Raw genomic sequence first — 16227 nt, forward strand, 5'->3', positions numbered from 1 at the left:
TTGTTTGAATATAAATTAGGGTTATTAACCAAATCAGTTTTTCTTTTAATGTGTTTTAAAAATATTTCACTCCACATAAAGGGAATACTGATAAAAAGTGAATTAGAAGTTTAATGTTATCATGCATAGCCATAAAGCAGAAAGTGCTGACGTGCAATCTCCCAACCACTACCCACCTCCTTGCCAAAATGTAGATTCAAAAAAAATACAGGGGTCTTTCTCTATTTGGGTACTATCCAAATTCCTGTTAACTAAATTGACAATCATACATGTCTGAGCCCTGAGCAGCATAGCTCAGTGGGTTGGGCATTGCTCTTCAGGGCAAAAGGTCACCAGTTCCTTTCCGGGTCAGGCATATGCCTGGCTTATGGGCTAGGTCCCAGGTTGGGGGCGTGCAAGGGGCAACCAATCCATGTTTCTCTCGCACATCAATGTTTCTGATGTTTCCTTCTTTTCTTTCTCCCTCCCTGCCCCCCTCTCTAAAAATAAATTTAAAAAATCTTAAAAAAATTTTGAGTAACATGGAATGTACACAGATGTTTAAGACTAAAGAACTTTCAGATACTGGGAGTTTATTTTAGGAAAATAAGTAGACGAAATATGTTAAGAGGCAAAGGAAATACAATCCATAGATTTTTAACTATTTCTAGCACAAAAGTAAATGTTAGATATATATGCTGACTAGAGTTGGGAAACACACAAACAATGTCTGCTTTGGGTTTGAGTGGGTTGTCTGGTCCATTCTCCAGCTTTGACAAAGCACTGGACTCTGGATGTGGGGAATGCACTAATTTAGGAAACTGGAGTGATGCTGAACTCAAACTCTTCCTTTCGTGAAGGGAAAGGTGGCGCGTGGGAATGCGTACCGCCCTTACTGGGATACTCACCTGGCAATCTGCGTCGGAACAAACACTGCCAACCGCAGATAACTCCGTTCCACTTCTGGAACCACAGAAGCGGCATGCTTCTGAGCTACTTGTGGTGGGTTTGCCTAGGTCCGAGCAAAAAAAAAAACAAAGAAAAATCCTCCTTAAGAATGTTTTCTACATATTTTAATATAAATAATTTTAAAAAACCCAAGCAAACCAGGTTCGCAACAGATGCCATCACTGGGAAATCAGAGAGGCAGTTATAGCTGAAGGGTTGTAAGCTGCCTTAATTACAAAGTAAATACACAAAACAAAGGGTCAGAAACTGAAGAGCTAAATCTAAAGCCAAACGAATTTTGAACTGATTTATTTATACTTTTTTCGGTAAAAAGAATTAGACTGGACTTCCAGTCAAGAGAGCAGGTTGAGCAGATGTGGCAAGTCCCCCATAAAAAAGCAAAGTACCAGACAAAATACAACAATAAAAATGAAATAAAAATACACAGAAGAAAGGAAAGTTTTAAGTGCTTTTCCACAATGGCAACAATTAAAATGCATAGGAGAAAATTTCATCAGAGAATATGAAACTTGAAAACCAGAACTCCCACTCAAGGAAGTAGAGATTATAGAGCAATTTGAAAAGAAATTTAAAATTTGAAATAAAGAACAAACAGATCCACAAAACCAAGAATAGAACAACATGAGAAAGAACAGAAAAATTTTAAAAATCTATATCAAGATCATTTTTAAATAGATACAAAATTCTAAGTAGTAATACACTGAACTTAAAAAAACTTTTTTAAAAAAGGATAGTTTGTATTACGAATCCAATGATGGTTCAACATTAGAACATTTATTAATGTTACATACAGCATAGACAGATTATAGGGAAAAAATCAGCTCTGAGAAAAAGGACCATGCTCTTATAGCATGAAAAGTTACTCATATCTAAGGTGAAATTTATTCAGGTTTATACCTAATTCCACCATCAGAAATTTGTGTCAGTCAAACAGCAGATGACAGAGGTACTGAAAATTGAGAATTTCTACGATTTAATGTAACTCCAAGCTGGGAATATACCAGACTTACTTTATAAACAAATATAAATGAAAAATCACATAGTTTGGAGACAAAATTACTGGCCCAAGGTTACACAACTAGTTAGTGGCAAACCAGGTTTTCTAACTTTTACTCTGATACTCTTTCTACTACTCAACACTGTCTAGTAAATATAATACAGTGATCAATGATGTCACCATAATCATTTATCAGAATATACTAAAAATTATTCACATTAAATAACTGAATTAAACTAACATCTAGTTTAATGGTAACCAATAGGCATGGTTCAATCTTTTTTAAAAAAATAAAATCGTACACATTTATTATAAGGACCAAACTAAGCAAATTACATTAGACTTCCTAATCCACTGATCAGTACTGTAAATGTGACATGCCAAGAACTTGAAAACCTTTGGATTCCTTCCAACCCAGGGTGGGTATAGTATTTTGCTATTGATGGCTTAGTTCCTCTATCCTTTTGTTAAAGATTTTTAAAACTTATTCTATTATAGTTGTCCCAATTTTCCCCTCCTCTGCCCATCCTGCCCCCCACTCCTACAGCCAAATCCCACCTGGTGGAAAAAGGGGAAGGGACTTGTTAAAGAACATGTATGAATGACCCAGGGGCATGGCCAACGTGGTGAGCACGGCTCCACCTATTTCAGTCCTCTTTTACCTGTGTGCTCTCGGAATTCCACCATTGCTTTCATGGTTTTTGAATCTGCGAGTGCCATCAACCAGAACAGTTTGGTTCTACCACAACCTTCATGAAGGTCCACCTTTATAGCTTCTTCTTCTTCCTTGAAGACCTATTGTATCATTTTAAAAAAAAGGGAAAAATATATTTATCACTCTGAAAGAAGAGTATACAATTTAACTTATTCAATAATAATAGTGGCTTTTATTTAGGAAGCACTCTAGAAAGTTCCAGGGATTTCTAATCTTCTCTTTAATCTTCACAGTAGCTCCATTTTTACAAATGTCTTGGAGAGGTTAAACAACTTGCTTGATTTATGCAGTTGATAAGTGAGGCACTGTGAATTCCACTGAGGTATCTGATTCCAAGTCCATTTCAGTCTTCCTCCCACAAAATTTACTGCCCAGACTTTATGGTCCAGACAGTGTTCTGCGTGTAAAGACAGATCCTCACCTGTCTCTGATGAGTTTTGGTTCGTCGGTGAAGATGAAGGAATCTGTCACAGTCAGTGCACAGATTCCCACATACGTTGCATAAAATGATCGCTGCGGTTTCACCATCATCATGGTTATCACACATGGGCTGAAACGGGACATTTTCAGAGGTTACATTAGATTAACAAGGAAGTCTCAATATTCACACAAATTGAATGTAATTTATCTTCAACAGCAAAACACTGTTGTTCTGAACTCTATTAAGAATTTGGAATCTGAACCTTAAACAGAATGATGGCAAGTACACCAAACAATAAAATTCCCTCCCCAATTCAATGATTAAGAAAGTAAACATGTACAATCTACTTTGCTTAATGACTTGAGAAAATTTCTGTCCATTTCTCAAACACTGTGATGCTAAACGAATAAATCATTCATTTTTGAAACTTGAACAATAAAACGTCTTCCCTCACAGTGAATGTAAAGATACATATCAGACCTACTTTAAGTACATTTCTGAAGAAACAGTAATGTCATATTGCCTCTCTTACCGCTTTATTTCCTTGTCACCATCAGACTGATTAAAAACAAATTTTAATATGATGCACACATGTCTCAGAGAAGAAGGGGAAAGTTCTTTTATATAATTAAAGCCCCTGATATACTACAAATGGGACCCTTGTGAGGTGAACTTCGGCAGTGTGACACAATTTTTCCAGAGTGCAACTACTCATGTAGTTTCACTTACAGTGTTTTTCTTTATTTAAAGCTAAGCTAACACTGACTGTAAACAAGGTAATCTTATATAAAATAATTCTGGTCTCACCATTTGTTTCTGTTGTCCATCCTTTCCCATCCACCTTCCGGAGGAGAGACGGTCTACATGGTCCTGATCCAGAACGCACAGTGAGGCCAGCGCCAGCCAGAGCTGTGGAAAGGAAAGGCTGTCACGCTACGGAATGCTCAGGAAAGACTCATATACAGTGTTGACTGTCTGGCACATGACAATAGTTCCACAAATGTCAGCTGGATTTGAAAATATTACATAGCCAGTGGTTCTCGAAGTTTCCTGATGTGGCACCGGGTAAATACATGACATAGCCTCACTGTGTATATGTCATGTACAGGGTATGCACTCAAATATATATTGAATAAATATTGCTCTGATGAACCATTCTATTTTCTACCTGATGTATAAAATTATCCTTTATTGCTCTAATATAAAACACTGTATCAATAAATAAGTTGACATATTTAATATACCAATGCCTCTTGCAAATTTTTCCATCTAGTATCATCTCTCTGAGGCATTTAATTCTAAGGAAGGTGTTTGATTTTGCACAGTCGCACGAGTAGTTGGGTACATGTTAAATTCTTGTAGATAACAGTGACTCACGAGCCTCTGTATGCCCCTAATGGCCTAGCACTCTGCTTGGTGTGCTTTGTCAGAGATAGGTAAATGTCTAACGACTTCGGAAAGTTGCCCTCAAAAATAGTTCAACACGTGCTGAGGCTTCCAGAGTAAGCTTCGGTTTTACATAGAATGATATAGTTCTACATTACTGAAAAAAATCATTTAAACTTCTTAACTCTAAGAAGTGCATGCTAGTGTCACTGGGTATGAAGAGTAACAGGGAAAGTAGGAAAAGAAAAAACAGAAGAAGAAAATGAAGTACGCATGAAAAACGGGGAGTGCAGAATGAAAGAACAGAACACATGCAGGGTGGGAAAGGGACGCTGCTAGAGTAACTACTGGAGATGTCACACTCACTAGCAGCAGAGCATTCACTGGCTTTTCTGCCCTAGGGAAATATAATGTATCTTCTTTTTCAGACTTCTGAGAATTAACGTAAGTAATATTCACCAGTGTTTACTTATTCCCAAGGCTGTCACACTGCCCTGCTTCAAGGAAATCTCAAATTTCCTCTGGAAGCACACGGAACATGAAATTTGGTAGGTTAAAAATTCCTACTGATGTGTCATCTAATGAATGCAATCCCACTCTCTAACAGATTCTGCCCCACCCCACCCCACCTCACGTCCAAACTTCTGTTTTTTAAAAAAGTAAGGCCTGTAAATCCAGTAAGTATGCTGCAGGGGTCTACCTGAGGACCACTGGGCCACACCAAAAGGAGTAGGGGATGCCTTGTCTTTGAAGGGTCTCAGTCTATAATAGCATAATGCTGACACCAAACTTACTGTGTAACTTACAGTAAATACACCACTGAAAAGATAATATGCTGACATATAAGGAAATTTAGCCTTTTCTAAGCAGTATACCCTAAGCTTCCTAAATGACAACAAAAACAAGTGATAAAGAACACATAACAGGGAATATTAATAACAACTCTTAGTTCATAATTTAAAAAAGCCCTTCATGCTTTTTAAATAAGTATAATATTTGGTTAAAAAAAAGATGAGTTAAACTGACTTACTGACTCAAATTTGTTTAAACATATTACTGAAAGAGACCATGCAACCATACAGACCAAACGAAAACTATCCTACCCTCGTTGTTGCAATACATCTCACTGGAGATCTAAATTCCTCCTCCATCTTGGTCAAGGCAATGATGGTTTCCGCAATGGCATTTTTTGTCACTCGGGACCACGCTTCTGATAGATGACCCTATTGAGCAGGATATAATTGAATAAGCAACCAGAAGTGTGTAATCATAGTAGTAAATTCTGTTCTCTGTATTAACAGCTCTCCCATAAGGGAAGATTTGTTAGTGGAATTCTAATCAAGGGGCATAGTTTTGAAATAAGATTCTTTCACTGCCCTATGAAAAATTCAACTTCTAATCACTATTTTGATGATGCAAAAGAAAAGTAAGTAAGTTACACTCTCAATACTCTGTGGAGTTCAAGGTAATTTCCTTTTACATTTTTAAAATTTCTTCAGTATATTTTATTGATTATGCTATTACAGTTATCCCATTTTTTTCTCCCCTTTATCCTCCCTCCACCCTGCATCACCCATCCCTCCTTCCAGCATCTCCCCCCTTAGTTCATGTCCATGGGTCATACATGTAAGTTCTTTGGCTTCTCCATTTCCTATAGTATTCCTAACCTCCCCCGATTTTCTACCTACCAATTATGCTTCATATTTCCTTACCTTTTCCCCCATTCTCCCTCCTCCCCTTCTCTGCTGATAACCCTCCATGTGATCTCCATTTCTGTGACTCTGTTGCTGTTCTAGTTGTTTGCTTAGTTTGTCTTAGTTTTGTTTGTGTTCAGTTGTTGATTGTTTTAATTTTTTGTCATTTTACTGTTCATAGTTTTGATTTTCTATTTCTTAGATAAGTCCCTTTAACATTTCATATAAGGGCTTGGTGATGATGAACTCCTTTAACTCTGCCTTATCTGGGAAGCACTTTACCTGCCCTTCCATTCTAAATGATAGCTTTGCTGGATAGAGTAATCTTGGATGTAGGTACTTGCCTTTCATGACTTGGAATTCTTCTTTCCAGCCTTTTCTTGCCTGTAAGGTTTCTTTTGAGAAGCAGCTGACAGTCTTATGGGAATTCTCCTGTAGGTAACTAACTGCTTTTCTGTTGCTGCTTTCAAGATTCTATCTTTACCCTTTGGCATTTTAATTATGATGTGTCTTGCAGTGGGCCTCTTTACAGTCATCTTGTTTGGGACCTTCTGTAACTCCTTGACTTGCATGTCTGTTTCCTTCAGCAAATTAGGGACGACTTCTTTCATTATTTTTTCAAATAAGTTCTCAATTTCTTGCTTTTCCTTTCCTCCTTCTGACACCCCTTTGATTCGGATGGGGAACATTTAAAGTTGTCCCAGAGGTTCCTAAGCCTCTCCTTATAAAAAATAAAATATTTTTTATTTCTTTTTTCTTTATTTTGTTCCAGTTGAATGTTTATTTCTTCCTTTTGTACCAAATTCTTGATTTGAGCCCTGGTTTCCTTCCCTTCACTGTTGGTTCCCTATATATTCCTTTTTTTCACTTTGCATAGCCTTCACTTCTTCTGCTGTTTTGTGTCCATACTCAATCATTTCTGTGAGCATCCTGATTACCAGTGTTTTGAACTCCGTATCTGATATGTTGGCTACTCTTTGTTGCTTAGTCTTTCTGGAGTTTTGATCTGTTCTTTCATTTGGGCCATATTTCTTCATTTCAGTGCACTTGTTACATTGTAAGGGATGGAGCCTTAGGTATTCACCTGGGTGGGGCAACCCACTTTGCTGTGTTGTGGCACTGTATGTGGGGGAGGGTCAGAGAGAGAACAATGCCGCTTGCTCAGCTCTCACCCTACTTTGTCACTTCCCCCACTACCCATAAGAGAATTGGGCCCTTCTGGTGCTGATTCCCCAGGTGGGTGACCCCCTGGATGTAAGGAAACTAATAGTATAGAGTACCCAGGAAGAGCAAGGCACTCTGTTAAGTAATTCCCTTTCCTCCACACTCCTAGATCTTCCCACAAAGCTAACATCCAAAGACAGTGTGTAGGACATAATAAAGAAGAGTAAAGATTTTATAAACCTTGAGAACTGAAAAGGAGAAATGGCCACTTTGGCAAGCCCCTTTTTCCTTTCAGACTCAGGCTATTTTTTAGAGTTCAAATATATATATATATATATATATATATATATATTTATTTATTATTATCATCATTTAACTTTTAAAGTTTTGGAAGACTTACGTTACAGTTCTCAAGTAAATGTACTTGGAAGCTTGAAATGAACATAATTTACACAAAGGACAAATATATAGCTAACTGAAATGATAAATGGTGCAATAGTTACCCTACTAAACAGAAGCTTTAAATTAACCAAAATAACACGAATGTACTTCTCCTACAATTCAGTAGGATAAGCTGCTTGTTTTGTTAATAAAGTTTCTACTGCATTTCACTGACATAATGCTCAGCAGGATGGAAACTTACTGCCGCCATGTCCTTAATGAGTTTGATGATGATCTCTGAGATCTGGGTAGGAGTTGAGCCCTTCATCCACCAATGACTTTCACCTCGTCGAATGTAACTGCAAAGGAAAGTCAGAGCTTGCACAATCAGTGGTACTTAAAAATGAGTAAGATGAAAACTTTTATTTCAACACGCAGCATTCTAATTCTTTAAATGATCCAATCAATTACAGCACTTAAAAAAAATTATCAACACATTACCATTATCTGTGTCTTCAATAGCAAGAGAGTAGCTATTCTGATATACGCTCCCTTTGAAATATTTCTGTTTATATATTATTTGTGTATGCATTTTCTAGGGCAGTGCTATTTAAAATATATACCACAAACTGTTTGTTACATACAGATAATAAAGAGCTTGCACCAAAAAATGTCAACTCCATCACTGAACACACACTACTGTTGAGTTCTGCTGACATTTTTCCCCCTAGCAAGTCTATATAAATAAAGGAAGCAATACATTGATTTACATTCTGATATTATTTGCTTAATATCATGGTTTGACTCTTTTACTAGCATGTCTCTAATATTCTGCTGTAAGACAAAATTCTGGCATAGACATTCTTGCATACATATCTGTGCACATGTACAAACACGTCTGATGGGAACAGTTGTAGAAGTAGAATTGGTGCGTCAAAGGATATGTGTATTATAAATATAGTGACATGCTATCAAAGACATCCAAAAACACTGTAGCCGTTTATATTACATATCACTAAACAATGCCTATTTCTTCATAATGCCGACAATGCAAAGATATTCTCTTACTGTTTTGTCTACATTTCTCTGGTTACTGGTGAAGTGTCATTCATTTGCTTACTGGCATTTGTAGTTTTTCTTCCCTGAACTAACTTTTCTTGTTGTCTATCAATTGTTTTGTCTTTTTCTCACTAATTTGTAGTCATTCTTCTAATATTATGCCTAATAATTCATTGTCAACTCTGGATGTTAAACATTTTTTCCAAGTCAGTTGCTTAGATTTTAAAACTATATATCAGTTAATTTTCATTTTTATGTAGTCAAATCTATGAATCTCTTCCTCTAACTTTTCAGTTTTATGTTTCATTTATGGGAGTCTTTCCAAATTAAAGATTACAAAAATATTCTTTTATTTGTCCTTGTAGAATTTCAAAGAAATAAATATATATAAAGCTTTAATTGATCTCAAGTTTATTTTTGTATATGGTGTGAGGTAAAGGACTATAATTTTTTTTTTTTTACATGGGAAGTATTCCAAGGTCTTCATTCAGCAGACACCTTTCCCCACTAATCCAAAATAAAACTTTCATTATACAGCATTCTTTTTAATATATGGGTCAGTCATTTGTGGTAAACAAGGTGGAATCTGACATCACATCTCATTTCTCCAAACAGCAGCTCATTCTGTTCTATTTTAGTACTAAAACACCTGCAATAACCAACCTGGAATTGAAAATCATCGGAAGGGTAACTGTTGTAACTCCTTTGCCCACGGTGGTTCCAGCTGTTCCTGTGATGGTAGTTCCTTTGGCTTTCAGCTGTACCGTGAGTGCTTTGGCAATGCATCCTAGAAACATGTCCAAGATACCCAGCTTATTCCAATCCCCTTTCTCTGTTGAGTGAATGATATCACTGATATCTGCTGGGGGGAGGGATTTCACTCCTATGATGCTGGCCAGACGATTGGGGGTCACTTCAGGCAAAACTCGTCTTAGTAAGGAGGTCACCTGTTAAAAAAAATAAAAGGGAAGAATTCTATTTAAAGATGGTCTTTTAAAGTTTTCAATTTTATTATTTTTTTAATGAACCTAGCTGCCGTTCTATGAATTCAAAGCTTTGAGGACAGAAATATGATTTAAGCACTTTTTTTTTTATTTCCCAAGTGGTAATTTCCACTTCATGGCAGCAAGAAAAAATATGTCTTTTATTTGGTCAGGATTAAGGGAAAATTATATTATAGATTTCAAAGTATGAGACAATAAGTAGCCGTAATACTCTTTATCACAGTAGCATATTAGTAAAATAAAGTATTATTTCGCTCTCCCATATCCTCATTACAATGAGTCAAAAATAAAAAGCAAAGAGTTAAAATACAATCCAAAACCTGAAACAGAATGAAACAAAACAAAAATCAATAATTAAGGTCCTGTATTTTACTAGTTTAATATTTAACAATGTATCAAGTAACAAAATAAGCCAAAAGGTAAGTGGTATGACCAGTCACCTGTCTCTGGACTCGGGGGGATGCTGTGTGGAGCAGTGAGAAGAGATCCTGGAGCAGAGTTAGCTGCTGAGCCAGATACTGCCGGCCCACGTTAGAGCCACTCAATGCCAAAACCATAGAGAGCAGTTCAAAGCAGTAAGCATCAGAGGAGGCATCTTCATCATTGGGCTGAGAATTGGCATTTTCTTTGCTTGATATGGCATGTTCCCATTCCTCACGAACTCTGGTGGCTTCCATGCGAATAGCCTGAACTATGTGAGCACATACCTATTTAAAAGGTGACACAGCAACATAAAGAAAATGTAAAACATATTTGTAAGTCTGATTAACTACCACTGGTTTTTTAAAAAAGACAGGAATATTAGTTGATACTCAATACTCTTCTTCTCAGTTAATTCTACAATACATCATATCATTCTCTCAACTCACCTTAAAAAACAATTAAGGAAAACTAGGGGAATCATGATTAAAAATCTGAATAGTTAAATCAACTACTATATAGCATCTACTTATAAACAAGTTACTAAGGCCCCTGCCTATAGTTAAAACATCAAACAAAAACAAATTACCATATTTTATTGCTTCTAGGCAAATTCCCCCCTGCCCCCACACTGTAACATTTCAATCGATAATGTGGTTTATAATTGATGGCATTCACAAATTAATTGTCAGCAAATTTTCTTTTTTAGTAATACACAAAATAGCAGCAGATTTTACTACTGGTAGCATCTAAGATTCAATGAAAAGCTGTGAAAAAGATAATGCACAAATAAATTTGTCATTTATTTATAAGATTTAATGGTGATGAAAATTAAAATAATGGGCTAATTTGAAATCTGTATTTTTTGACATTTGAAGGGCCAATTTTTATGTAACTTAGGCTCTCCATTATATGAACAATATACTGATACTCCCCAATCTCCTAATAAGTAAAAATATTAACACTGGTCCAGTTAACATAATTGGTCAGCAAAATGAAAAGAAATCAACCAACAAACAAAAACCAGTGGGTAAAGGAACACAGGATATACACAAATGGAATCTAATACAGTTGGGCATTTGCACCAAAATGAAACAATCTACCTGATAATAAAAAAACCCAAAGAACAGCAAGGTAAGAAAGTTAACACTCATAACAAATCTTTGAAGCAATGCAGGTATGCCAATATACTCCTTTCTCTCCAAAGAACGTAGGAAGGTCTCCAGCCCTGGCCAGGTGGTTCACTTGGTGGGAATGTTGTCCAGTACACCAAAAGGTTGTGGGCTTGATGTCCAGTCAGGGCACATATTTCTCTCTCACAATGATGTCTGTCTGTCTGTCTCTCTCTCCTTTTGCCCGCCCCCCCCACACCCTCTTTCTCTCTAAAATCAATAAAAGCATATCCTTGGGTGAAGATTAAAAAAAAAAGCCACCATAAATTTTGGAAAACACTTGGTACCTTAAAAGCAAACAAAAGCTGATGAAGATAATGAAATGGCTATTAACCAACCTGTTTTTGTAAGTTAGTCAGTTTACTCCTGCTGAATATGATTCCCACCATATGTTCTTTCAGGTCAGCATCTGATGTCGCCTTTACGTAGAAAAAGAAAAAAAAAAATAAAGCAAGCTCTCTGAATAGAATTTGCACATTTTACATTTTAAGGTATCAAAAGATAAACATGTGGGACTACATCAAACTAAAAAGCTTCTTCACAGCAAAGAAAACCATCAACAAAATGAAAAAGAAACCTACTGAAGGGGAAAAAATCACGTATCTGTTAAGGGGCCAATATCTAAAATCTATAAAGAACTTATACAACTCAATGGCAATAAAAAACCAAACAACTGATTAAAAATGGGTAGAAGATCTGAACAGACATTTTTCCAAAGAAGACATACAGATAGATGGTCAACAGAACATGAAAAGGTGCTCTACATCATTAATCATCAGGGAAATGCAAATCAAAACCACAATGTGATATTCCCTCACACCTGTTAGAATGGGTATTATCAAAAAGACAAGAATAACAAGTGTTGGCAAGGATGTGCAGAAAAAGGAACCCTAGTGTACTGTTGTTGGTGGGAATGTAAATTGGTGCACCCAGCACGGAAATCAATATAAAGAATCTTCAAAAAAATTAAAAGTAGAGCTACCATATGATCCAGCAATCTCAGTTCTGGGTATTTATCAGAAAAAAAATTGAAAACACTCATTCAAAACATGTATGTACCTCTATATTCACTACATCATTATTCACAATAGCCAAGATAATGGATGCAACCTAAGTGTCCATTCATCAGAGAATGAATGGATAAAGAAATTGTGAGATACACACACACACACACACACACACACACACGATGGGATATTATTCGGCCCTAAAAAATGAAATCTTGCCATTTGCAACAACATGGATGGACTTCAAGGGCATTAGGCTAAGTTAAATAAGAGAAAGATAAATACCAAATGATTTCTCTTAAATGTATAATCTTTTTAAAACAATTATATATTTTACATATGTATATAAAACCAAGATCATAGATAAAAAGAAGAAACTGACAGTCACCAAGGCAGAGGGTAGATGAAAAAAATAGATGAAAAAAATGGGTGAACTTCTTTTGTTTCTGAGTTTTTCTGTTTAAACAAATGGGAAAGAAACTATTTTGAGAAATAATTATGCAGGTATTTTTTAAAATGATTTTACTTTAAATTGAGGTGCATAACACATACTATGACAAAGGATAGAGTTTGAAGAAACCACCAATGGGTAAGGTGACTATAAAAAGAACAAAATTTCTAAATTTAAGATATTCAGAGAAGTACACTATCTTTTCATGAATTGCTTTAGTCAATTTGGGTCACTTTGATTGAATCTATTCCTAAACTGTGAACATTAATTAGTTCACATCCTGCATTCGGTTTTTTGAAGATCAGTTCAGGAAAATGACATTTGACTAAAAACAGAAATGTCAAGCCCTGGCTGGTGTGGCTCCGTGTACTGAGCACTGGCCTGCGAACCAAAGTGTCGCCAGTTTGATTCCCAGCCAGGGCACATGCCTGGGTTGTGGGCCAGGTCCCCAGTAGGGGACATGTGAGTGGGCAACCACACATTGATGTTTCTGTCCCTCTCTTTCTCCCTCCTTTCACCTCTCTAAAAAAAATAAATAAATAAAATCTTAAAAAAAAATAAAGTCACTTAAAGAGAAAAGGAAAATGTCCAACAAAACTATAAATTAAGCTACTCTAACACCAACAGTAACCAAAGAAACACACCACAGAAAGCAAAACAAAGGATGAAATTTTATAGTGCTTATTATGTGCATGGCACTCTTCTAAGGGATAGAGCAATATACAAAGTCATATATATATATATAAAATGAACAACTGAAAAGCAAAATAAAAAAATACTGTTTACAGTAGCATCAAAAACATGAAATGTTTAGGGAACACTTTAATAAGGGAACTTATTAAAGATATTGTCAAGACCTCTACACTAAACTACAAAACATGCCTGATTGAAATTGAAGGAGATATAAAGAAATGGAGAGACTATATCATGTCTGTGGATAGAAACACTAAACATTACTAAGATACTGGTTCTCCCCAAACTGACTTATCAATTTGGTGCAATTCCAATCAATATTCAAGAAGGTTTTTTTGAGGGGGAAGGGGAACTGACAAGTAATTCTGAGTTTGTATAGATATGCCAAGGACCTAGAAAACCACACTGAAAGAGAACCAGGTTGGAATCTGACTCCATGATTTTCTATACGGTTGCAGTAATCAAGATAGTCTGATGTTGGTATAAGATACACACACATATGTATATATATCGTACACCAACATATATATACATATATACGTGTGTGTATATATTAAATGAAACAGAAGAGAGAGTCCAGAAATAGACCTATAGTTTTATGATGAATTGATTACTGATAAAGAGTAGTCTTCTCAATAAATGGTGCCTGGATATCTATATGCAAAAAAAAAAAAAAAAAAAAGAACCTCAATCCTTACCCCCACATTGTACAGAAAAATTAACTTCAATTGTGTTTAGCTTTAAACAAAATAACTAAAACTCTGTTTCTATAAGAAAACATGGCAAAAATCTCTATGACCTTACATTTTAGGTAAGATACAAAAATCATGAGTCATTTAGAAAAAAACAGATAAATTGGACTTCATCAAAATTCAGAACTCTGCTCTCTGAAAGATAAGCCTCAGAGTAGGAGAAAATATTTGAACACACATATTTGGGAAAGGACATATAACCTGAATATCTTGAAATATAAAGAAATTTTATAACCCAATAGTAACACAAATAATCCAATACAAAAATATGAGTGAGAGATTCAAACACACCCTACACTAAAGTGGCTGACAGGATCTAGGCATGAGATGAGGGGCCTGACTTGCAAAGGAGCATGAAGGAAATTTTGGGAGTGATATGCTTAAACTTTATTATGGTGATGATTTCACTGCTGTACGAGGGGGGACCCCCGCAAAAAAAACCAGAATTATCTTCTGGAGGACAGGCTCCTTGTAGTACAGGCTTCCTGCTAGGTGAGTGTTCTAGGAACCCATCTGTATCAATGTACCAGCTGGTGGTGGTGTGAGAGGCTGCGTTCAGCTTCAGTGAATTGTTTTTGAAGACTCTTTCAACGCTTCTGCCCATTTCGTGATGGGTGATTTACGAGCACACCTGCCCACACCACACTGAGTGTTGAGCTGTTTTTGACCAAAACTGGCATGAACCCTGTGTCCCACACTTCCTATTCACCCAATCTTGCCCCGAGAGACTTTTTTTCATTTCCCCAGATGAAAAAGTCCTCAAAGAGAAACATGTGGAAGAGGTGAAACAAAAAACGGCAGAAGCACTAAAAGGCATTAAAATTGATGAGTTCAAAAACTGTTTTTGAACAGTGGAAAAAATGTTTCTATAGGTGTATTGTACCAAATGGAAAGTACTTTGAAGGTAACTGAAGTTTAAACTTGTAAGAATAAATACACAATTTTTTATAAATAAATTTCTTTTTTTGTGTCCCCCTTCCCCTTGTATATTCATTGGTCAGAAATCATCGAATGATATAGTTTAAAAGGATGAATTTTTTTTGGTATGTAAACTTTACTTCAAAAAACTGACTTAAAAATGATTCTCTTAACAATTACGTGATATCATGGGCATTCGACTGCTGGCATAATCCCTCCTACTCAACTGTAACACCTCAATATATACTCTAATATCAGGCCGGCCTCTCCAACGAGCTCTTCGACCCATCTTCTCTATTAATCTAACTTCCATTCGCTCTCTTCCAGGTCTGACTCATTTCCAATACCCGCACCCCCCTGCAAGAAGCCTTCTTCCATCACTCCAGGACACAATGATCTATCTCAATGCACTTCGAAATATGTCACATGTGCAAGTTTTTGCATATTTAATAGTAAGTATCCTTACTGACTTATTGGGGGGCAAAGAGGCTTAAAATCGAAGGACGGAAAAAAAGCTTTTTGAGGTCTTGGCACCGATTCTCAAGGTTTTTAAGCAAAGAATTGCCATTTGCTAAGATTCAGTTGGTTTATTGAGTAGTTACATAGTCTTGCAGTCTTTCAAATGATATCTGCAAAAAGTACTGAAAGAAATTACCAGAGTTTATGAAATCTTTTTCTTACAGACCCCGAGTAGAAAAATGTGGATGATTTAGATACTATTGCATCAGAAGGCACAGTGCTACACTAGGTAAATCCTTGAGATTACCTTTCAAAGGGCTGCCAAGGTGATTATCTGTAACGTCTAAAGATACAAGAATAACTGAGATGTCAGAGTTGACTTCTCTTTTTGGAAATGATAAGGTTTTCCTCTTAGGTACAGTGCTTTAGTTTAGACCAAATTAAGTAAAGCAGCTGCATTTTAGGAGAAATTTCAAGCATAGTGTTAATTGGAATAGGCTATTCCAATTAAACTTTACTGAACACATGGGTATTTATGGCACGGTGGATATAAAGACAAACCAGACATGAACTTGGTCTTTGAGAA

At 36.1% G+C, this 16227-nt stretch overlaps 1 protein-coding gene across 14 annotated transcripts in view; it reads right to left on the bottom strand.

Annotated features, from left to right (window-relative positions):
* MYCBP2 (MYC binding protein 2) overlaps positions 1 to 16227 on the bottom strand; it is a 262323-nt gene that overhangs the window by 11883 nt on the left and 234213 nt on the right. For all 14 annotated transcript variants that reach the window (XM_045201677.3, XM_045201639.3, XM_024568966.4 and 11 more), the window contains 9 exons: positions 11700 to 11780; positions 10210 to 10476; positions 9429 to 9712; positions 7969 to 8065; positions 5571 to 5690; positions 3889 to 3990; positions 3082 to 3210; positions 2608 to 2740; positions 888 to 991 (listed from right to left, as the gene is read on the bottom strand). In XM_045201677.3, the coding sequence (XP_045057612.2) occupies positions 888 to 991; positions 2608 to 2740; positions 3082 to 3210; positions 3889 to 3990; positions 5571 to 5690; positions 7969 to 8065; positions 9429 to 9712; positions 10210 to 10476; positions 11700 to 11780 (1317 nt within the window). The remainder of the gene's footprint in view (positions 1 to 887; positions 992 to 2607; positions 2741 to 3081; positions 3211 to 3888; positions 3991 to 5570; positions 5691 to 7968; positions 8066 to 9428; positions 9713 to 10209; positions 10477 to 11699; positions 11781 to 16227) is intronic.

The sequence above is a fragment of the Desmodus rotundus genome, chromosome 13 (genome assembly GCF_022682495.2).
Source record: "Desmodus rotundus isolate HL8 chromosome 13, HLdesRot8A.1, whole genome shotgun sequence".
Classification (NCBI taxonomy): Eukaryota; Metazoa; Chordata; class Mammalia; order Chiroptera; family Phyllostomidae; genus Desmodus; species Desmodus rotundus.